At 43.2% G+C, this 24,723-nt stretch overlaps 1 protein-coding gene across 1 annotated transcript in view; it reads right to left on the reverse strand.

Annotated features, from left to right (window-relative positions):
* Positions 1–207: 207 nt before the first annotated feature.
* The window catches only part of mybpc2a (myosin binding protein Ca), a 38,684-nt gene continuing 14,168 nt past the window's right edge, over positions 208–24,723 (reverse strand). Inside the window, exons 9-30 of the mRNA XM_040117608.1 lie at positions 24,043–24,099; positions 23,784–23,950; positions 23,383–23,515; positions 18,847–18,971; positions 15,671–15,776; positions 14,747–14,916; positions 12,898–13,063; positions 12,200–12,306; positions 12,065–12,094; positions 11,266–11,405; positions 10,840–10,999; positions 9,573–9,677; positions 9,209–9,397; positions 8,936–9,070; positions 7,741–7,908; positions 7,095–7,183; positions 5,835–6,030; positions 4,590–4,729; positions 2,982–3,141; positions 1,715–1,851; positions 570–756; positions 208–242 (exon numbers count right to left, since the gene is read on the reverse strand). Coding sequence (XP_039973542.1) covers positions 208–242; positions 570–756; positions 1,715–1,851; positions 2,982–3,141; positions 4,590–4,729; positions 5,835–6,030; positions 7,095–7,183; positions 7,741–7,908; positions 8,936–9,070; positions 9,209–9,397; positions 9,573–9,677; positions 10,840–10,999; positions 11,266–11,405; positions 12,065–12,094; positions 12,200–12,306; positions 12,898–13,063; positions 14,747–14,916; positions 15,671–15,776; positions 18,847–18,971; positions 23,383–23,515; positions 23,784–23,950; positions 24,043–24,099 — 2,902 coding nt within the window. The remainder of the gene's footprint in view (positions 243–569; positions 757–1,714; positions 1,852–2,981; positions 3,142–4,589; positions 4,730–5,834; positions 6,031–7,094; positions 7,184–7,740; positions 7,909–8,935; positions 9,071–9,208; positions 9,398–9,572; positions 9,678–10,839; positions 11,000–11,265; positions 11,406–12,064; positions 12,095–12,199; positions 12,307–12,897; positions 13,064–14,746; positions 14,917–15,670; positions 15,777–18,846; positions 18,972–23,382; positions 23,516–23,783; positions 23,951–24,042; positions 24,100–24,723) is intronic.

Raw genomic sequence — 24,723 nt, forward strand, 5'->3', positions numbered from 1 at the left:
GGCCGCGCGCCGTTGGAATTTACGCCATCTTAGAGACGTGGCGTCCGTCACGGCGGCGGCGAAAGGCAGGGGTACAGGGAAGGGGGGTTGGCTTTAGAGCCTCACCAGTGATCTACTCTAATCATATTTATTCATGACTATCCTGTCACACATAATCCATCACTATTCCCGTTCAACTGCATCCGCTGCTGTTGCCGCTGCTGTCGCTCATTTCCTCGCCTCCTCTCCTTTCTCTTGCACGGCTGCGGAGAAAAAAAAGAGAAAATTCGAATCAGCGCGAGAGGCCGGTGCCATCGTCCCGTTTTAGAGGGAAAACTTCGGCACTCGGAGTCATCTGGGGCTCTGAGACTCTAACTGACAAACGCGACGAGGTGATTTATTTTTAGCGCTAGAATTTCAGCTGATGTTCCACAACAAGAGATCAGTCAAAGGGTCGGGGAGATGGAGATTTGTCATGCTGAGCTTTATTGAGGACTGTCACAGAGAGAGACTCTCCCAGATCCGGGCCACCCTCCGGCTCACTGCTTTGGATCTGTGGCATTATGGGAAGGGAAGTGGAGCAGGCGTACCTCGAACCTCCAGCTTGCACTCCACCTCGTCCTGCCCAAGATCGTTGATGGCCCTGCAGGAGTATCTGCCCCCGTCAAACAGGCTCGGCTTGCGGATATTCAGAGTCAGCACACCCTGGTTGTTCTGCATCAGGAACTTGGGGTCTTCGCCGATGATCATGTTGTTCTTCATCCAAATGATCTTTGGCTGCGGAAAGAAACAGTGGGTTGGAGGAAGAAGGCAGAATTGGCGGGATGGAGGAGGGGGCGTATAAACAGAGCGAGGGGTGTTGGGAGGGTAGGGGAGCAGAGGGAGGAGGGGAGGGGGAGAGGTGAAATTAGGCCAACGTTTCGGCTTGACAAATCTTTGCCGATTCAGTGTGGAAAAAAAAGAGAGAGACTGTTCAAAGATCTCTCTGCTCCACCTCTTGTTCTAGCTTCAGACATAAAAATACACTCACGCTGCAGAGGCATCAAAATCCTCTCTGACTGTTCGACACTCAGAACCCGTGCGCCCGCTCTAAAGAAACACAGAATCTGCAGCGTACCCCTGCAGCAGACCAACCATGGGGGCCAACGCTGGTAAAGTGTATGCAGGCAGGGTGGTGCTATGGGGCCATTTGCAAAAAATACAGCCGGGACATCGCCTACTGTGCACTCCACAGGTGTCTGGGCTAAATGACAGTCCGTTCGTTTTCCCTCTCTTATCACGATGACCTCCTACAAAATATTTTATAAAGTAATGGTCCAAATTAAAAATAGTTTTGTAGCCTCCGGAAATATCTTTACGTATTTATATTTTCTCAAAACGTAATGTGGATCTGCATCCAGATCAGCGTCAAAATATACAGACGTTTGTGAGAAAATAGCAAAAAATATCTTCTATCAATGTTACGAGTGTTAAGAGATCTTTCAAAACAGTCCTTAGTCTGCACCAAAAAAACTAACCAGGCTGTTTCTTGGCCCGAGGACTGACTTTCTACCGAATTTCATCGAAATTTGTTGAGCATTTTTTCCAGATACCTTTGATAACTAAAAAACAAAACACAGTAAAAACGCAATCACCTCGGAAACAAACTCCAATCAAAGGCCAGAGGTGGTCGGCAAAGGAAACAGCTTTTCACACACACACACACACAGCGGTTTTACTGTAAAGACGTAAATACCTTGGGGTGGCCGCGGACGGCGCAGCTGATGGCAGTGGTGTAACCGGCAACCACACTTCTGTCCACCAGGGGCGCCGTAAACTTGGGGGATCTGTTCCTGTCCTTCTCTTTGAATGGCGGGGGATTGTAGGCCAAACCTGAACGGGGCGGAGAAGCGGTACACGTTCTCAGTTTGTGTCCTGCCCGTTCTTACGAAACGCAACGCGAAGGTGCGGAACCAATTTCGAGCCAGTTTCGAATTTCTTCTCCGGTACGCCACGCCTATTTTACCCAATGTTTTCCGCTACCTTCCCCGCATTGGGGCGGTTGCTGAGGCTGTTTCCAGTTTCCTTATGTGAGGTATATGAGGTTGGAAGAACACAGAATTAGTTTCTTTGTATCAAAAAAAAAAGGATACTAAACCTTTTTACCCATTGAAATGTCGAGATAAAAGATTCAGTTTACTAGAGGATATTCTGAAAAGGTACGTTTTGTATCATGGTCATTAATATTTTCTGTTTTATGTACTTTGGTGATTATCAGTCACGCCACTGATCAATAGACCATATATATATATATATAGACCAGAAACAGCCTCAGAAACCACGGATGAAGGCAAGACAGCCAAAGACATTGGGCGAATGAAGCATGGTGTACGGGAGAAGATACGATGGACACGACTCAATTTAACCCTCGCCAAAACAGTGTCACACTGTTAAAGCCAACTCTGTGCGGGGATCGTGTTAAAACATATTCTGCTGAAATGCTTAATTAATAACCTGCTGCACTGTTTTGCCTTTAATACCCGAACCACATTCTGCTACACGAACAAATTGTTTTAATTCGCAGAGTACAATTTAATTTATCTAGACAGGAAACTGATTTTTTTTTTTTTTTGTTTCATCCTGAGGTCAGGTGGGCACGATAATCAACAATTCTCACAATTTTAGAGGCCAGACTGCTCCTTTGGAACACAAAGGAGATCGGCTGGTTGGCTGCCAGTTTTTCTGGTAGAGTAAGCAAATGCAACAACACAACAACAGTGGCAGCATTTGGCTGGTGGCAGGTGTTAATTTCGCAGCCTAGTTGCTTTCATAATCCGTGGCCAGTATTAAATGTTATTTAACACTCTGTCAAAGAAAATTCCTTATTAGCATAATCGGCGTGAATTAATTTTTCTTTTAAATCGTGCTCGAGCAATTAATCACGTGTAGTTCTAATGTTGTAACTGTGCTCTATAGTTAAAAATCATATTACAGTTTGTAATGGCCCGCGGGGATTTCATTACCTGTTTTGGTAATGATGGCGGTGTTCTTGCTGACGCCAGGCTCGTCGCTGAGGCCGCAGACGTTTTCGCTGAAGACGCGAAAGGAGTACTCGTTGCCCATGACCAGGTCAGACACGGTGCAGCTGGGCCTGCGGTTGTGCTCGTAGACCGTGAACCACCCCTGATGTGTGAGAGAGACGGACAGAGAAGCAGAAGGACGGCGGGAGAGAAGGGGAGAGGCAGAGGTTCAAAGAGGTTTAGAGCTGAGGCTGAGATCCCTATAAGCTGGAGGATCTCCTATCCCCAGCATCCACGTTCTTCTAGTCCACCTTCCTGTCGATTCATGAAACATAATAACCATGACGGCATAATGAGGCTTTGCAGGTATAACCTTAGAACCATCATGAAGGTCCACCGGACACGTACGGATGTTGGAAAATAGCACTGACGCAAGTGTTGTTTAGCTGTCTCCTCCATACTCAGGTTGCTCCTGCCGTCCTGTGTCTTGCGTCCTCACCGATTACTACGAACACTCAGGCCTTCCCTTTTTATTTGAAGTTTGACTGCTACTCAACCATGGCAAAAAATATTCAATCCACGATAATCTGGTCGATCGTTCACGTCGGGGGCGCATTCCTTAAAACCGCGGTCCCTCTGACCCAGTGCACACCCCGTTGCCCTATCAGTAAACTTGTTGTTCTCTTGACTAACGCAGGATGGAGAAAACTGGCAGGCCGCGCTGACAATGATGATAAGCAGATAATCGTGACACCAAACCATCTGAAAAGTAAAGTGTGGAAGCTTTTTTGGATTTGACATCGTAACTGGGAAAGACTGTAGGTAAAGGCGGGGACGTTTGCCAACTTAAGTGCGAAATGCAGCTGCCTTAAACTGAAATGTAAACGTAAACTTGCACGTAAGAGAAAGCAGACGGGTGCTGCCCGGACACGTTCGCACGTGTGTTGTTTTTATACTTGTACGCACAGGGGGTTATAACGTACGTGTCCCCTAGGAAGCAGCACGTTTCGGAACGCATCGGGAAACCACAATCAATTTCGCCCTTCTTTGCATTTTATGTGTGTCTCTGCGGAAGTATAGCTCTTCAATGAAGACCGGCAGCAGAGCCAGGATCACGCAGAACAACAAGATTTCCACAGTCTACATGGGTTTCCTCAACAAAATAATTTGAACAAATAATGTGCGAGTTCAAATTCTTTCAAACTTGATTTTTTTTTTTTTTTTTTTAAAGTGACGGCCCTAGTGACAGGTCAATGCTAATGTGATTTTTTTTAAATTATTAAATACATCTGATGTTAACTTCTGCTGGATACATTAGCCAATGCTCCAATCAGCTGTGTTGACAAGACAGTTTAGAACATTGGTTAAGACTAGTTAAGGAATAGCAGTCAAGCAGGCTGACCTAAAACTGACTAAAGGAGTCAAGGCAGGGGTGCAGAAACATTAACCTTTTCTTTTTTTTATTCTTTCAAGAAGATTTACATCAAAAGAGACAATACATTGGTCAAAGTCCTTGCTGCTCGAGAGGTGCAGACCTCCGATATGGCAGCCAGTGAGTTGCCTCACCTGAACCCCACATCTGCACTGCTATAAACTTCCACTCATGCGTACCTTAGTCTTCTTGTCAGCCTTCTGAATGGTGTAGCCGATAATCTCACAGTTGCCGTCGTCTTTGGGCGGCTTCCACTCCAGCGCAGCGTTGAAACCCCAGATGTCTGTGACGTGAACAGCGATGGGAGGACCGGGCTTCTCTGGTGGCACAGTGAGAGGAGGCAGAGTCGAGATAGAGCTGGAGGATTTTGCGTGAAACTCTGAACAGGACAAGTTCATTGGGCAAAATCGCGAGCAAGAAAGAACGTACTGTGCAGTTGGTTGAGATAACTAACTCTTTTTTCCCCCGCCTGGGTAGAAATGCAGGCAAGTTATTACAGGTAGAGAGCAAGAGGTGGATTGATAAAAAGATCTGGAGCCAGGAAGTCCCGTGGAGAGGAAAACATCAACACTCGCAGCAGAAGAGATTTGGCAAAGACCGAAAGATTAGCGGAGAAAAAGACACAGGTTCAAGAAAAACGGCGATAGCTGCATGCATTACTAGGAAAACTGTGTTGGTATAGGACTGACAAACTGAGAAAAAGTATGCTTTGCCTGCCTGGATTAGCCGAAGAAGTGTTTATCATCGAACCCTCTGTGTGGCCTGTACTACAGAAATATGGTACAACATAGAAATGCATTTGATCATTAATCTCCTTTGTGGAGAAGAGTACAAACTGTGAGCAGCACAAATGTTTTTTCTGCCCGTTAATCCTTCCTGTACAGTCCCCTGCTGAAACACTGCGGTGTCAGATCGTCTAGAGGGGGGACCCTGAACAGAGGAGCCGCAGCCTCTCATTAGCTCAACCTTCTCAGCAGAGGAAGTGACAGAGTGGCCCTCAAAATCCAAGCCTAATCCCAGTCTACACGCGAATAATCCCAGCGGAGCCCCGCCAAATAATCCACCCGGTACCCTGACCCGGGGAGACGAGCCGTAAACGGAGGAATGAGCTGGCGGCTACAGTAGCAGTGCAGGAGCCGGGATTATGCGAGAGAGAGGAATCAGCGCTTTGATGATTTGCTACTTTAAATCACAGATCCTTAGGAGTATGAAATTAGGAATTATCGTCAAATTTGAAAAAAACTCGTGACATGTCACAGATTGGGGCTCAAGCCATCATCCCCTTCCAAACAGGTTATTAACCGTGTTTGTTGGGAAGCATGAACCATGCACGGTGTTCAAATCGTAATGAGAGAACATGCAGCAGGAGCGTACACCTCTTTGGGGTGAAGCTGAGACGGTGTCCATGCCATGACGGGACTGACCTACAATCTGGATGTGTATGTCGGCGCTGTCCAACATGTTCTCAATCTGGACCGTCAGCGTGTACTTTCCGGAGTGGCTCCTCTCCGCCGAGCGGACGAAGAGGATGGTGTCCACTTCACTGGTATGAGTTCCCACCGTTTTGTCCTCCAGGGGAACGCCATCTTTGGACCAGGTCACGACGGGACGAGGTTTACCCTGGAGTCAGAGCCATGGAAAGACGTCAAAGTAAAGACGGAAATGTTTCAAAGAAAGGAGCCTTTAAACAAAATCTGTGAATCAGTCTTGTGATTATCAAGGTGTAAGTTGATCTCAGAGAACACTTTTTGAAAATATTTTCCTTTTTTTAGTTGTTTGTGACAGAAAAGACATGTCATGTTTTTACTCTGAACAGTTTTGGGTCATCCTATTCAGATTAAACATGTCTCAGCTCTAGTTAGAAAACATATTAAATCAGTGGGGAAAACGCCATTGGAATTGAGTCTGTCCACGGGGCAGTGGGTGCTCTTTTCTCCCAGGAGAACATCATGTAGCCACGTCCTCTGTCTCAGAACGTGCTTTTCATCTGATTCTTCAAAAGCGAGCAGAGCCGAGGCTCACTGTTCTTCTCTGTTTTTATTTATAACAATGGTTTCCCCTTTGCTATTTATGGTTAGCTTCTTTTCACCATTACAATCATTTGCAAGCTGCTGTCAAATCCTGTGATGCTCCCTGTGCCCTTTGCGCTCTTGTTCTATCTGTTACTAACAGAGTTTTGCAAATATTTGCATTCCAGAGGAAATAAACTGCCCAAATTGCAGCCAAAGGGCAGTTATTTGATTCTTTCAAAAACAACCAAGCACGGTGCATTTGGACGTTACAGGAAAACTGTGGAATACCAAACATTAAAACAGGCTGTTTTAAATATACAGTATCTCTTGCCTGTCTTCTTAGCCCAGTTGAGCTTTCACTTCAAATAAACCACTCCAGAGTTCACATGAAACCCCCCTGTACATGACCTGTTTTATGTGGATCATGGAGCGGCTGTTTAGGCTTCTATCCAAACTCTACTGCCGTTTTGTCCACTTTATGAAAACAAACAAACTTAAGAGTTAGTTTTCAGTTCTTCAGATATATGATATTGCCATTTAGTACAAGGTACAATCTTTAAGCAGAACTGGTTTTTACTCTGCTTTTGCAAATCTGGTCTGTATAATCAAAACTCTGCATGTAGACTGAAAAAAAAAAAAAAAAAGGCACAGCTTGGCCAGACTCGGACTAACCTGGAAGGGGATGACGAAGTTCAACTTGTCGCCCACAAACCTGATGAGTTTGGTCCTCAGATTGCGAGGCACGCGGATCTTTGGATGCTCTGGGTGGTGGACACAGGAGAGACAGCAAGGAAAAGATAAGTAGAATTTGTGGAGGTGTGGGTGGTGTAGGGGAGCGTAGATATATAAAATGTACAGCATGTACAGTTAATATGTTAAGTGTATGTTCATGAGTGTGTGTGTGTGCCAGAAATATAAATTAATGAGATATGAAAATACGTAGTAGAATTATTCCATCTTAGATGCAGGATATGGTTAAGAAACCATCCATGAGACGGTTTACAATAATTTTATCACGGCTAAGACCCAATTGTAAACTTGATAATTAGATGTTTGTGTTTTTTTTCACCAAGCAGCACTGTCATTTAACGGTGGCTGAACATAGTTAACAAAGGCACATACAGTAAGCACTTGTACCAAACTGAGTTTCTGTTACAGCTTTAACAGATGTGGATGTATTAGATATTTTTGCAATATCTTGCAACAAGAGCACTATGGTCCATTTTAAAATATAAAATATATCTATATGTCTATAAAATATCCGTTGAATTTCTGTTTAAAAAAAAAAAAGACATTAGACTTAAAACATATATCTGACCCATGATCTCTCTGATAGTGACAGCCTGGGAGAGAGTGGCTGGGGGGCTGCGCCCAGCGATGTTGACGGCAACCACTCTGAACAGCATCTTCTCCCCCACTGGGAGACCCTTCACCCTGTACTGGTTCTTTGTCACTAGTTCCTCATTGGCCTTCACCCACTGGTCACCTGAGGGTCGTGTCAGAGCAGAAGAAGAAAAGGGGCAGGCAAGGAACAGATCAGAAAACCAGAATCAGTCCAAGAAATGATTGAGAAACACATCGGGAATCAGGTGTGAATATAGTTCACTAATTGACGGTTGGCTGAGCCATGCCCCCCTAACTTACTGTTTCCACACCTGTCAAGCTTTCCATTCTAACGCGGCATAGTATGGTGTTTACAATTATAATGGTGGCAGATTTACCACTCAAAATAGCATTTCATGAAACAATGGGTCCTTGACTACGTACGGAAGTAGGCAAAAGTAGGCTTCAAACCTTTACCTGGCAACTGTCAGTATTGACGGATCAAATGACGATCGTCACCGACATATTTTATCAGCCGTAGCTAGTAAGCTAATTAAGCAGACATTAGCTTGTTGAGAACATCGACTTCAAAAATGAGTATCTTGTGAAAGGGGTCTTAAATATACACAAGAACAACATACATGAAATAATACTAAAACACTGGGGCTAAGGCTAAAGCTAAAACTGAGAACCACTGCACAGTGGATGTGCCAGTTGGCACTGGGGCTTTTTTTTTTTTTTAACATACCCTGTAACCCCACAAACTTCTGTAGTTACTTAATGATATGCTCTGGCCTTTAAAGTAAAGCTTGGTTACTATTGCTGGTAGGAAAGGTTAGACAGATATGCTACTGTATGTTTGGAAAATCGTTGTTCCGAACAGTCAATTAATTGTTTGTACAAAAGACTGTTGGGTTGCAAATTTGAAAAATCTCGTTGGCTGGTGTATCCTCCTTTTAGCATAACTAGCTCTCTCTAGTCAGCTGGCTGAATAGGGTTTTCTTACAGCTAAAAAGAAGAAGAACGTTTTGCTGGAGAGGAATCAACCAAATGGATTTTTCACCACCTTAATTCACTAATAACCCAACATTTTTCCTTGATAATACAGATCTATAATGCATGCTCTTTATAGATTTAATGTTACCATAACACCATAGTATTTTGTGGTATCTATTTTTGCATATACTCACTTCCTTCTTTGCAGTACTCAATGACGTAACCGTCGATGCCGCCTGCTCCGACTTTCTCTGGAGGACGCCACTTGAGTGCACAGGTAGTGTCTGTCACATCATCCACCAAGAGACGAGTGGGCTCGCTGGTGGGGGCTGAGAGAGACAGGAGCTAATTAATACGTTAATACCAAGTGTAAATGGGACGGGAGGTAGGTTAAGCAGCCTCAGTGAGCATTGTTTCAAAAAACCTCTGGTAATTAACCATTCTGCTGATGGCAAATGGCAACACACCAATGGGCATGAATGGCCTTGAGTTCGCGCTGGGCTGAGAGATGCCGATGTCATTGACTGCAAACACCCTCATCTCATAGAGTACGCCTTCAATCATCTTCTTAGCCTCATACGTGGTGGACTCATAAACATCAAAGTTGAGCTTGGTCCATCTGGACGAGCCAATCTTCTTCCTCTCCATCAGGTAGCCTGGAGGAAGCAATATCAACATACGGTGAAGTCATTAAAAATGGCTCGGTGTTGTCTGTAAAAAAAGTTCAAAAAACATCGCGCCGTAATAAACAGAGAGGATTCTAAACTGCTGTTCTCTCCCGGGAGGAAGACATCAGATGTGAGCATTAGATGCTGCGTGTTTCAGGGGTACCTTTAACGGGAACTCCGCCATCAAATGCAGGAGGGTCCCATGTGATCGTGGCAGAGTCCTCGCCAACTGACGTGCATTTGACGTTCTCAGGAGGGTTGGGCACATCTGGAAAGGCAGGTTACAGTTGGAAATAGAAAGAGAGGAAAGATGAAACAGAGAGAGAAATGACAGAAGGCGTGGGTATGAGAGAGTGTGAGGAAGTGGGTTTTTTTTTTTTTTTTTAATGCAGTACAGTATGTAAAAAAGCATGCAGAGGTGAATCACTACTGGGAAAACCTTTTTTTTTTTAAATGATCCAATTCAATTATATTTGTAGCTTTTCCTTGAACCAAATCAAATAAATTACGACATTTTGTTTGTCCTTTGTGGCCATGTCCACATCCCTGTCAGATAATTGTTTAGTTAAAATGCTCTATCAGCAGTTATTTGGCCAATTACGACAAATCATGTATACTTATACACTACTGCCAACCATACTGCCAACCACAGCCACTGGCTACTATCCATGTCACTTTGGTCTTGAATGAGCTTGAGGTCGATGGCAGTGAATAGACTGTCTGTTTATATCAGTGCCAAAATTATTGTATAATTATTACATGGTAAATCCTTTTTACATTTACTACATATAAACATATTTGTACTCCACTAATGAGGCGTCATTTTTAAAAACATGCCGTCTTTCTTTCTCTGTGTTTGTTTGCTTTTGACTGAAAATCTACCTAGAAGTAGAGACTTAAAACTTCAGTACAGTAAACATCCTGCCTGCTTTCATTGATATCAAAGTCATGCTGTCCTGATTACAGGTTAATTCCCACTTGTAGCTACATTAATGCAAAACGACGACCTAACTTTAACAAAAATAAAAGCAGGCTATGGCAGATCCTCTAGTTCAAGTTTAGAGGCTCTGACATGTTGTTTTTTAGTTCTGTGAAAATAAATTAAAAAAAAGACGGCTGCCTTGAAAAGTCAAAGTCAGTACACATACGGCATGTCTGAACACACGGCTGGCTACAACAGTGCCAAAGCATGTTGTATGGTAAAAATGTTGACTGGAAAAATTCTGTTGAAATATGGTTTTAAAAGATGGAACCAACAGTGATATATCTGGATTACTTTCACCCCTTTTGCAACAGTATTTTCTGAGCATTACCCAGTCTCCGTTCAAAACCGTACAGCTCTCAGCAAGCCAGGAAAAATGGAAATGGGGGAAACAAAAGGCAGAAAAAATGAGAAGTGAATTAGGCAAAAGTGAGAACAAGCCACTGACCCACGATCTTGACAAAGAGTTCAGCCTTGTCCTCTCCAGCAGGGTTAGTCACGGTGATGGAGTAGAGCCCCTCATCGTCTCTCTCCGCCCCCTCTATTACAAAGCTGCTCAGGGTCTTCCTCGACTCCACACGGACCCGTCCCTCGGCCTCTTCCACCACCTACCACACAGGGCAGGACAGAGCGAGACAGACAGGCAGAACAAAGGACACTGTTGAGGAAAGAACGGTGTCCCATGACGACGGCACGGCTGCCACAAGGACAGGTGATTCAACCTTCCCACTCTAGCTCCTGTTTCATTCTTCTTTTGTGCTGTACAGTGACTAACGGCTGGAGACTCCGATTGACGCACAAAGGTGGAAAGTATCTGACGTGTGTTTGAGTGTGTATGGGGTGAATGGTGTGAGCCCTCTCCGTGCTTCCTCACCCTGTCTCCTTTCATCCAGCACACAGTGGGGGCCGGCTCTCCTGTGATCTCAACGTCAAGGCGAAGTTTGTTTCCGGCCACCACAGTAATGGTGTTCCTGCTGCCGGTGCCGCTGGTGTCCAGGTGGATCTTGGGAGGATCTTTCACCGGAGCAGAAGACGGGAGCAAAGAGGTCATTGTAGTTTAGAAAGATAACATGTTTTGAATGAGGACACCGATATGGTTATTTCTGCTTTGAAGCTTCGACGCGTGGACGATATTTTGTGCTATTAGTCAACATGTTAAATTTGACGATTTTCTCAGACTTGAACACTTTTCTGGGTAGAAAACTGAAACGGTGTTTAGCATTCACATTTGGAGCCGCATCGTGTTGAGGTGGGTGACGGCAAACAAGCAAGTTAGGGCATGCGTCCGCTGGGCGCCTTTTCGAAGTGTTACTATTGTTTCGTACATTCAAGTTGAAATTTTTTTTTCGTGTCATGAGCACTTCACTCAAATGGTTCTGGCTTTATCTTTTCAAAAAGGGACACCGGGTGCATCAATGTTGCATTTAATTAGGCGGACCACTCGAAAAATTAAGACACCCGGTGCAAACACATCCTTACTTTAAATACTGCTACAATATTATTTCTAATAATCCCTTTCAAAAGTTCACTTCCCAGAGTACAAAGTGCAGGACTGTGACCACACCAAAAATCCTCACATCCTCACATAGATCTTAGCTGTACAGTCATGCAAGTCAACGAATAAGGGCAATGTGTATATACGTACATATATTTTTACAGAAAACAACACTTACCTTGTCTGGGAACATAGTCAATCTTGATCTCTGAGGAGAAAAGTATACGAGTCAGCCTCATTAAAATTCTGACGTGGTTAGCTCACATCCAGAAAATTCGTCAAATGCTTATTTTGGTTTGCGTGTCGCTCTCACCGAGGAAGTTGAGTTTCGCGGAGAGAGAGAGGGCGTAGCCATCGGGGACAAAAGTATAATCTCCAGCGTCTGAAGGCTTCACGTCATCAATTGCCAGCTTGTGGGTCCTGGGGACATGTTACCAGATGTTACCAGGGGGGACAACACTCGTTGTGACCCGCAATTATGCAAAAGACGGTTGCCCTAGCAACACACTCCATTGATGCAATATCGCAGAGTGAGACACATACTGAATGGCTTTCACCTTGTGCGACCGCTGTCGCTTTGGCATATTTTCTGCCATAGGCAGTTCTGATGGAGGGATTACTGAGAGAAACCCCAGACCCTAGGGTTGTATGTGCTGTGTGTCTGTGTGTGTGTGTGTGTGTGTGTGTGTGTGTGTGTGTGTGTGTGTGTGTGTGTGTGTGTGTGTGTGTGTGTGTGTGTGTGTGTGTGTGTGTGTGTGTGTGTGTTTTAAGAGGTTAGAGCCGTACAGACTCCAGAAAATGGGTCAAAAAACTAAGAAAACCCTTTGGTATTAGCTTGTCAAGCCATGTGACAGGCTGCTTATTGTGAGTGCCGTGTGATTTTTGTGAGTCCTGTGTGCATGCGTGTCTGAATGTGTGTCCATAGCTGTGTGTGTGATGGTTGGGACGGAGATCTCAAAACAGCTGCTTTTCGACGTTCCAACATGGACCCACAGCAGCCTGACATAATACCTTCCGATGTGCGTCATTTTGATGCGATTGCTGGGCTTTACTTCAACGCCGTCCTTGAACCATTTCCCCGTCACTTTTTCGTCAGACACTTCACACTTGAATACAGCCTGTTCGGCAGCCTTCACTGTCAGGTCAGCAATGCTCTGCAGGACCTGCAGCTCCTTATCTGTAGCAAAGACGCCAACATAGCTCAGTACATATTGTAGCGTGGGGACGTTTGTTTACATAAGATCATACAGCCCACTTTGATCAGTGTCAGGTAGAAATATGTTTTAGGTACACTGCAGTAATGTTCTTACTTTACAAAATTCAGCATTCAAAGGAAGAAGAACTGAACTTCACATACAGTAAACTGCAAATATTCAGAGTATGAAACATTTATTCAAACATTCAAATTTAAGCTTCACTTGTAATAGTACTTGTAATTCCTGTTTTTCATGGGAACTGGTCAACATTTTGGGAAAATACGCATTTTCGCTCTCTTGGAGAGTTAGATGAGATGATTGATGACCACTCCCATGTCTGTACAGTAAACATGCAGCTGGAGTTAGCTGACGGTTAGCTTAGCTTAGCGCAAAGACTGGAAAAAGCTTTGCTCTGTCCAAAGGTCAAAAAATCCGCCTCCCAGCACCTCAAAAGCTCACTAGTTAACCGGTCATTTCTCGTGTGTTTACTTTGTACAAAAACCAAAGTGTAAGAATGGCATGTGTCTTTACAGGGGGCTATGTGCCAGAGATTAGCCAGGCTAGCTTTTTTTCCCCATTTCCAGTCTTTGTACCAAGCCATGCTAACAGGCGGCTGCCTGTGGCTTCATCTGAGAGCGGTGTCACCCTGTTCATGTAATCTTTGTCAAGACAGCAAGTAAGCACATTTCCAAAAAGTCAAACTATTCTTTAAAACGTACTTTTAGCCGTTAAAATGTTATTTGTAATTTAACAAATCGTGAAGGGATTATTGCCGTTCACCGTGTACTGGTGGCTAGCAGGCCATTTGTTAATCTATTTTGGGAAATTATCTGGTGTGAAATAATTGCGACGGTTTCGCTCCAGGCTATGTTGTCTTGACTCCTGTGGGTATCAGCTACAACATGACACAGTCTGGGACGCCACAACGATGAGGCGTTCCTCCATGATCTTGGGGCGAGTCTGATGCGGGCAGCCTATTTAGCCGTTTAGGCTGCAACACTATGTTGATACTGGCCACCTGGTGCACTCTGACTATGACTGGAGGACAAACGTTTACTCACATTCTAATCAGTCTAGGAGATTGGTTTGTCTGAGACAGCCTGATATCTGAAGGGAGAGACGGGACCCAGCCATCAGTTTTGGAGGTGTAAAAGAAAATTAGCATGACGAATAGTGTGATGAACAACTGATACAAGGAATTAATGAAGTTCAATTAATTATGGCACGAGCAATGACTAATTTATTGCTTTTCATGCTTGTCAGAATGGAAAAAATCAACATGCGCTGATGTGTAAACCTTCTTTAAGTTCCTAATTGAAGAACCATGTCAGAAATACGTGTTAGTTAAGTTGATACACCAGATGATAGTCTGTAACTTACTGCTTCTGCTGCTGTTAGATTTAACTTTAGTACAGTGTAAGAGTACTGATTTTCTCATTTTAGTACACCTCAGATTACATGTTGTTTTAGTTTTTGGAAAAAAGGCATGTCATTCCAGATCTCTGGGTAGTTTGATTTTAATTCCTCGTACTTTTTTTTTCTATTTGAAAGTAATCTTGATGTTTTCAGAGTTACAATTTGTAATGGGCAGCTCAGCATAAAACCACAGAACTAACACTAAGTTTTACTTGTTTGGAAGAAATGTCAATCACTGGTAGAGTTACCTTCAACCTCCAGTTCTGCCTTCGACTCTCCACCGTTGGTGAAGACGTAGTACATTCCAATATCCTCCTTAGTAGCTTCATTTATGATCAAAATGTGCCTCTTCCCATCTTTTTTAAACCTGTACTTTGAGCCTGCAGTTTCCCTGCTCAGCTCAACTCCATCTTTCATCCTAAGACGAAAAACACACACAAACAAACACAAATGCTTTAGTGACTCTTCAACACACAGAGAAGAGATGATTGACATGTCTGCGACGTTCACAAGGTTTAGGCAAATTTTAAAAACGGTACAGAAGGTGAACATTTCCTCAAATATACTGTTGGTGCATAAAATGCTCAAAAAATATTACAAAAAAACCCCCCACACACAGGAGCAGCTGGCTGGCAGGTGTTATCGTGATTGCATATTAATTTTTGTTTTTGCTCTCTGTACCTTTTTTCAAATGTTAATTAAAAGTTTGCACAGCTAAAAGACACTGATTCTAGTATCGCTGTCAATCGCTCGACTTCCATGTTGCCAAGAAGCCCTCTATCACGACGGTGCTGTGAAGAAACTAGTGGCTGGGAGAAAACAGTTAGCAATGTGGTTATACACTTCCATGTTTGGCACTTACCGTGTGACTGTTGCTGTTATTACCTGAAAATACGTATTGCTTGGTTAAATAAAAGCAACGTTCCAGACTGACGTAACATTCTACGATAGTGATGAGTAATGTACTACACGACTTGTGCCACCATTTCCCATCAGACCTTTTACTGTTTTTTTACAGGGCCTGCAAACCTTTATCTGTGGATCCATGTTTACTCATTTATACAGGCATATTCGTCAGATGGGTATGAACCATTAGCATTAGCATTATTAAATGCCTAATGCATTTGGAGGTATATTAATATGTGAAGTAACCACAGGGCATATTAGCTCACCATTTGACGTTGGCTCCTTCCTCGGAAACTTCCACCTCAAACTCCACCTTCTCACCTACCACAGTGTGGACATCATCCAGCAGCCTGGTGATGGTGACTGGAGGCTCTGAGGACAAACGGAAAGCTTGAGGTTATACCCCAAAACAACACTTTGCAGGGTACGTATCTAAATCGTCAGAGCAATAAGGAAAAGGAACGTGAGCGAAGAATAAAATAAGTACAGAGCTGGAAGCTATTAGCGCTTGAGCTGAGTGAGTAATGCGTTTATACAGGGCATGTAAAAAAAAAAAACAACCAGTACAGTAAGTGTTTGAGCCTGGGGCTAAATTCAGGCACGTGCAAAATCTTGATTTCTGCTCAAATCTAGGCTGTCTATAGAGTCAAAAGCACAGTCAAGTGGAAGTTTAGCTCACTAAAAAGAGTTGCAAGTGGGGCTGGATGTGTATTGCAATATCAGCCACGGTTTCTGTCCAGTTGATGACTTGAAGAACACTGTCATTAAAAAAACTAACAAAATAGGTAATCGCAGTTTTTGTTTTACCTCAGTGAAGAGTCTCATCTGAAGTAATGCATGACAATGAACCACGGTTAATTTAACATCGATATCAGTCAGAAACGCCATTAGTCAGGACGTCTTGTTTATTTTATTGACAAAATACTCCTTTCAATTCTGTGATATTGATTTCAACCACATTGTCCAGCCCTAGTAGCTACAGCTTTAATTTTATTTGATAGTGTTTCCACACAAGCGCTCTTAGTTCGAATAAGACGTCAGGTATTTTAGTACTCTTTCCTCCCCTGTGGACGGGTGGCGGGTGGCATGTATATTAGTGTTCTCAATGAGCAGAAAAACACACGTAATGTGCGCAAGCCCTGTTTTGAATTTGAATAACAGCATAACATGCTCCCGAAGTCTTTATCAATGCCACCAAACACACCTGTCTTGTAGAGGTGGAGGGTACTTCAAGTCTCCTGAGGTGGCGGGAGGCACGTTGTGTAACCACATGGCGTGATGCTTGACGCTCCGCTAGCCTCAGCTATTTGTCATCGTCAGCATCCAGTCCCCCTCCGGACGCCTCAGTTCTCTCCAGCCTCAGCTGGAGAGCCCAGAAACTCTCTGAACCACAGTCACAGCGCCACAGAAACATGTGCAATTTGACTGCGGGCCTCAAGAAAAGTTTTGTGAAATGAGTTTGATGTCTTCAAGTGTAATTCAGGGTTTTTCCACATGAAAAACAGGGAGGAATTCATTTCCCTCAGGACTGACTGGAGGAGAAGCAACTAAAAATGAAAGTAGTGGTTTGACACTAAAAAACAGCAGGTATGCAGAGTAAAAGCTATGTTTACCCTCAACTCTGAACATGTGAGATGTTTTCTAATATGAATGATATCATCACTTTAAACCAAAAAGTTTTCAAACAACTACTGTTTTATAATTGTGTGTTTGGTCAGAAAAGAAAAAAAAAATCATTACATTTTGGGAAATTCGCTTAGTTTCTTCTTGTTAAGCAGCAGTTCAGAGGCTCCATACCACCCTCATATCTGTACATTAAATATGAAGCTACAGCCAGCAGCTTATCGTAGCTTAGCTTAGCACAAAGACCGGAAGCTGGGGAAACAGCTAGCCTGTCCAAAGATGACAAATCTGCCCAGCACCTATTTCTTTCCTCGCTCGAGCGCAGTGACTTCCCGAAGTGAAGTCAGACCCGCGAGGTTGGCAAGCAACCAGCAGAGACGCCGGAAAATCCCTGCACAGGGCAGAAAAAATAGTCCCGTACATCGCTACCCGTAAAACCAACACTTCCTGTTCATATACCTGGGTTTTTGTTTGGATTAAACAAACAAGATATGTCATGTTAATGAACGAGACTCCGAGATTCTGGTAGGCAGATTTTGTCACCTTCAGACAGAGTCAGGCAAGCTGGTCTCCGTTTCCAGTCTTTAGACTATGCTAAGCTATTCGGCTGCCGTATCAAGCTCTTGGCAAGAAGGCGAATAAGTGTATTTCCAGTTGCTACTCATTCCACAAAGCTTTGTGAGTGTTTGATGGCGTGGTGGAAACACAACAGTCACCCAAGAATCACTTTATAGAACAACGGAGCACAAGCCTTGCAAGCTTTTGCCCAAGTACTTTATGTCTTTTTTTTTTTTTTTTTAAGTACTGTGACTGCCAGTTTTTACTAGCTGTCAGCTGCTGAACTCCCCACTGCCCTTAACGATGTCAAGATGAATCAACAATAAAAGGTACTGATGTAGATGTCTGCTATCAGCAACACGAATGATATTTTTATGGACAGAAAACACTCATCTGCGCGCGCGCACACCGACACGCGCTGTAGCTTACCCTCTTGCATGGCCTCAGATAATGTAAAAGCAGGATGGGCAGCAGTGAGCACACACTGTGAAGCCTGGGATTAATATAGCTGCAGCAGACCCAATTACATCTATTAAAACCTCTCATACCCACTCACAAAAAAAGGACACAGAGGAGACCATCGAGATATAACCGCCAGAGTTAGACGAATACACCAATAAAAACTTTGATATGCGTTAAGCACTTAGCTTGATTACATACTCTAGACCCTATTAAGCTTCATATGTCATATAACGTAATGTATTTGTCTATTAAAAATCCTTCCCAAAAAGTGATAATAGTACAGTGTTATTATATACTCCATTTACCATCTTGCCATTAAGCCGCAAATATAACTAGTGCAGGGAACCCAGAGTACATGTGCTCCTTTGGAAAGTCTCGAATTTAAAATATGAAATTTAAATACAAGAATGACCAAAAAATTTATAGATTCTCCAGTAGAACAGCACTGGCCTTCCAAAACACACATTTCAGTCAAACAAATGGCCTGCTAGACATTTCAGTCATGAATATGACGGCACATTAATACGCACAGCCCAGCGACAAGGGTACACGGCAATAAACAAAACATAAAAATTTCACACGCCTCGCTCCCATTAAAAATGAGTGAGCAGACAACAGAGCGCAGCGTGCTGCTGTGTGGCACAAAAGCACTGAAATGAGCAGATGACAAACACAGACACAAGAAGGGGAACAGAGCTGTCAAACTTCTCAACGCTCAAATGGCAGCGTTTGCTAAACCAAGCAGAAAACCCTCTCCCTCCTGAAAGACGGATTCCTCCGAAGACTGTGACTCATATACCTTTGACAAAAACCTCCGTGAAGCACTTCTCCTCCCCGACCACGCACTCGTATGCCGCGTCATCCGAAAGGTTGCACTTGTTGATAGTGAGTGTCCGCTTGTTGCCCACGCTCTCAAACACAAACCTGGATGCAGAGGGATAAAAGGGGGAAGATTATACGAGGAGGATAAAGACCAAACGAGGAGAGAGAGAGACAGAGAGACAAAGAAAGAGAAAGAGAGAGAGAGAATTAAGTGCTTTCAGCGGATCCGAGCCACAATCAGACGCAAAGGGCCTGAAGACAATGGATTGACTCACAGTGAAAGGCCGAGACAAACGATCCATGCATTCTTGTACAGACCTTCAGAGCTGTGCCTGCACACACACACACACACACACACACACACAAATATATGCCCCCACAAACATACACTTGGGTTGCTGTACAAACATGGTGTCGAACATCAGAGGACTACAGCAATGCCACAGCATCATCACATGTAGCAGAAGGTAGTGATGGGTGTATATTGAAAACTGAATGGATAGTCACCTATTGTAGGGCTGAGCTACAGTAGAGGCAGAGTTGTTTTTGTGGTAGTAAGAGTGCTTATTATCAAAATGGCATTAAATTAGAATTTACTTTCTGTAAACGACTGACGTTGGCTGCTGTGGGGCATCTGTGTTTGTGTGCTTTTCAGTCACATGTAGGTCTTCTCTTTACAAAAGAGAGAAATCCACATATTTAGCAAATTTAGCACTCGTATTATATTCTTGGACTAAAAGTGGACGGTAAAAAAAACGTCAAGATCAATTCAGCAGAACCAGATATTGTTTTTTTTTTAATCCACATTTTCTTCTTCCTTGTCAAAACCTAGCACCTACTGTACATTACACACAAGCTGGGTAAGAGATTCGGCTGTTATACTAGTAGCAGCTGATGAAGCCTCGTGCTGCTAGCCTGCTAGCCGGGTCTGGTAAGCTTACTTAATAGGTGGGTTTCCATCCACCTGTATTTAAGAACATTTTCAATTTCCCCATGAAATACAAAGTGGAAACGCCGGGGTTGTCTGAGGTGGAAAAGTTGGCGTATCGATGAAAGCAAAATGCGAGAGAGTGCAATTGAAACGGACTTATAGCAAATTAATCGTGACGTACGTGAATCGTGTGACTTAAAACGTCCACTGAAGAGACACAAAATGGCGGCAGACAAAAAGAGATCTGTCTGGAACAATGAGGAGATGGTAACGTTCCAGAAATTAATACACCAATAAAACAGAATTGCCACGTTTTTTAGATTTTTTTTCAGCGTTTGACTGGTGGTCTTTTAATTAGGTCATCTTGTTGCGCCCTCTTCTTCTGCAATGGTTTATTGGCACCCAACTGGGAAATTAGTGCTATCAGCTTTTTATCTCGACGAACCAACTCCTAATATTCGCGTATCAGCTGTGGATGGAAACGCGTATTCATTCGCATTCTCTTTTGCTGATTTTCCTGAAATTCGGTTCACGTTTGTGCTGCATTTGGATGAAATACGTGGAGACCTATTTATTTCTGACTCAACGCCCTCAGATTTCTTTTCATTTTCAAACTTGTGGTCTTCAGCCCGAACCAACAAGTTTAACCAACTTCAAACAGCTCCTTCTAGACAAAGCACCAAGCAGTCGCTCTCTCCAAGATCTGCAACTAGACTTTTATGCGTAAGACCAGTGTTCCCCCATAAAGTAATAATAAAAATATTTAAATACATATCTGTTATTCCACTACATTAGTTGATATAGGTATCAAACCACACCCAGTTGTCCTGTTCATTTAAGTGATGTGTTTTAGTAAGCTGGTTAGTTTTTATTTCTGTGTCTTACCAAATATTTGACCCATACCACACGGGACTACAAACATCATAATAAAAAGACATCCTCTGGTAACAGTAACTTACACAAAATGAAAAGAAAAATATCCATTAGTCCATTATATCTATTTTCAAATAACTTCTATTTATGTAAAAACACTTTAAATTTAAATTATACACTAAATAACATAAGAAAAAATGAAATGAGCCTGAAGTTTTTCCTAATAAAGGGCTTTTTTTCCTTATCTCCTAGCTTTTCTCCAAGGAATAAGCTGACATAAATGATTTGTTTGTGAACAGACAACTGATTCTTAAAAAAATCTATTTCTGTTTTTATCTTACTAAGTATTACATGGTTCCCATATGATTGACAATAGAAAAAAACAAAATGAAACTCATTTTCTATGTACACGGTATACAAATCCATCAGTTTCAACTCGAATTGGTAATATACTAGATCTTAACTAGCCATAGTAAGATCTTTGCTCCTTGGATAAATTATATGCAACATAATTTTCCGTACCATATTCATAGTTTATCAACCTAAATGTACACACAGCCAGCTGGGGTTTGTTTGTCTGAAATGAAACAAGGAAGACCGGGATGTATCAGTCTCTTTGCTCATTTTAGTGAGGGATAATCTTAATACCAATGGCTCAAAGTCTGTAACCTAAAACATTTGGTTTGTTAGAGCTCAATGGTCAGAGTGCACAGCCTGGAAGCACCTCCTGGGAGGCTCAGTTCAGGGCAATAGTGTCCCCCCTCTCATAGTAACTGTCTTCATCAAAACAGGAAGAGGGCTGCCTTACTTTCAATGAACAGCATGAAGCTACTCAAAGCGGCAGATGGTGGAGCCATTGAAAAACTGCCACTTGCAACAGCTGTACTCTTCAATAAAACACCAAAAGAAGCCTTTGAAGGAGCCGGGGAAAAGAGCAAAGAGGCGAATAATACAGACGCTGGAGAGAGCTCAGCAGACTAAAGGCGCTCAAAACTAACAGTTACATCTACTGTTAGCCATATACCGAAGTCAGAGCTGTTCCTTAGAGTTTTTAAATTAACCATTTACAGAGCACTTTTGTGGTTTTCAGTCCACGTGCAGTGTCATGGGCTAAAGACGCAGACTTTCCTGAACAGCCACTGTACTAAACCCTAGTCCGACCAATTGCCAGTTGCTCTTGACAACGGTTCCCTTGAACAGTTGCAAGGTAACACTAGCTTGCTGACAGCCTCCTTATCACCCAATGCTCCAGGAAACACGTTGAGTCAATACTACAACTTTACATGAAACACACGAGTTGTGGTTACCGGAACGATGTTGGCTACATAATCAAAGCAATCAGGCTAGTGAGCCGTATTATCTAATGCCAAGCGCAGTTAGCTATTAGCCTGTCAGCCGGCATTAACATTTTCTCAATGGCAGCACCAACCAGCTTGTGTAATACCTGAAAATGGGTGGCTGTGGCTCAGGTGGTAGAGTGGGTTGTCCACTGAACGCATGGTTGGGGGTTCAACCCTCGGCTCCCCCTTGTTTGCGGGCTGAAGTGTCCTCGGGCAAGACACCGAACCCTAAGCTGCCTCGCTTGTAAGTCGCTCCGGATAAAAGCGTCTGCTAAACGTGTAAAATGTAAAATCCAGCCTTGGAACATAGTTTTTCTCAACAGTCAGTCATGTAGCCCGCCTCATGTGTTTAGATAGGGACGGTAGTTTTTTGAAAAGCTATCTAATATCGTTGTTCACTCAATATTTAGGGGCGGTTTAGAGGCAGAGCGGGTCATCCACTGACCAGAAGGTCGGCCGTTCGATCCCCGGGCCCCGGTCAAAGTGTCCTTGGGCAAGATACTGAACCCCAAATTGCCTCCAAATGTATCACCGGTATGTGAATGTATGTGTGTGTGGAAAAAGCGTTGTAACAATCGAGCAGCAACCACCACTGCAAAGTGTACGTGGAGTTGCTGTCCAACTGAGCTTGTATAAAGATATTCCTTTTTTTTCTCCACCTAATGGAACTTCCTCTGAAGTGTGTCTTGGTGGAAATTTTTGGGAAACACTGTTAGGGGAAAACCTGTAATGAGAAAAGGGTCACTTGTAGCTATGAACCCGCTGATAATTATCTGCAGTTCCCCTCAGCTACATGGAGCCTTTTACGTTTCTTTTATCTCATTGTTTTGGTTTTAGGGCAACCTCGTTTCCAGTTTAAAATTAACAGCCAGATATTTCTCTAAGGAGTTATTGAAGACCAAAAAAGAGATAAAAGGAGAGTGAATGTTGGACTTACCTTTTGCTAGGTGAACTCAAACACAACTCCAAATAATTGCTAATGTTCCTCAGCACCTGCTGGATGTATAAACATGCAATTCTTTTGCTAACACCTTCGGCTTAACAACTTCATATCGTGATACTGTGTAATTGTTGTGTTTACAAATCGATACTGCCCCATAAGTGGCCAAAAAGTTAAAATTCATTCAGGTTTAATTTTAAATCAAGGCTTATAGAGAGCAAAGTTCGGGAGCATGCTTGATTTTACTTGATAGACAGGAATCACAGCCAAACCACCTCAACATTAAGGTTGCTGACCAAGTTCCAGTTATCTGACAAAGCCCACCAGTGTACCTCCTTAACATCATGGTCCAGTACACAAACACATTTCACATATACACAGATACATATACTGTACAATGCACCTCCCAAATAGTTGTAATTGGCTCACTTGGCTGATGGTTTGATTTCCTGTCCGTTTTTCAGCCACTTGATTGGAGCGTTGGGGTCAGCCAGTTCCACACTGAGCTGGATCCTCTTGCCCTTCTCCACCGAGTAGGCTGAATCCAGCTTCCTCAGGAAAGCTGACGACAAAGTATCCTGTTAGTGCAGTTCAACCACGGCTTTAACAGCCAAATAATCCATAAGTGCCAACCAGCACCAAGCATATGCTAGCACACATTCCAGCTGTCGTCCCAACTATATAACTTGCCCCCCGAGGCCTTTAAACGCTGCTGGTATTTACAGCCTGCTGCATTAGAGAGCTCACGTTTCCCGCCTGCCGCCTCACTCCTAGTGCACAGTCTGTTTTTACCTCATAACCCCTCTCTTGTCTCTCCCCTCGCTCCTTACCGTCACTCTTTTTGGGCTCCACCCTCATCTTCTTCAGCCTCTTCAGCATGCCCCTCAGGTCTGTGATGCCATACTGAAAGGCAATCTTCTCAAAGTCACAGGGCCTGGCTGTCTTTAGGATCTCCCATACATCCACTTCCTCTTTGGGCTGCTCCTGTTTCTTCTCCCTGATTATGTGTAAGCGTAATTGTGAATTAAACCACATTGAAGAAAAATTCGACGGTGGAAGATGCATCTCTGGGAATGTATATTACCTTACCTTTTCTTGAGCAGGGCACTGAAGTCTAGATCACCAGCATCCTCCCCTGCATCTCCACTGGAGTTAAAATAAAAGAGAATTGGGGGATTATCGTGTCATGTTTATGAACCTGTGCTATTTACAACTCTGGTGAATTGAAAAGTGAGAAAACAAAATTAGTAATATACATTCAGTAACAAATCCCCTTTACTCCCACATTACACAGACATATAAATAGGCACAGAAATTACAAGACATAATTATAATCCCGACAAAGACAACGGGAGCAAATACAACAGCATACAGTGGACTTTTAATGAATTAGTGCCTATTGATAAAGCTTACCCTTTTTTCATCCTGTGTTCAGATAGACACAAAAATAGGATGTGTGAGAACATAGAGCACAGCATTTGATGAGGACTACAAGCTACCATCATGCCCTAGATTCAAGTGACAGAAACCACAACAGACAAGCAACATGTAAGCAACAGACATGACAGAAATAAGCTATAGGCAACATTGCATACTGTTCAAACAGAAACATTGTACATATTGCAGGAAGCACAAATAAAAAGCATTTAAGGACGAGAGATATAAAAGACATCTAAAACAGGCTCTTCCTCATGAAGGGGGCTGAATAAGCGAACGACATTTCGTTATGATTAGCATCATGTATAAAAATCGCCAGGCAGCAGACACACA

The sequence above is a fragment of the Xiphias gladius genome, chromosome 3 (genome assembly GCF_016859285.1).
Source record: "Xiphias gladius isolate SHS-SW01 ecotype Sanya breed wild chromosome 3, ASM1685928v1, whole genome shotgun sequence".
NCBI lineage: Eukaryota > Metazoa > Chordata > Actinopteri > Istiophoriformes > Xiphiidae > Xiphias > Xiphias gladius.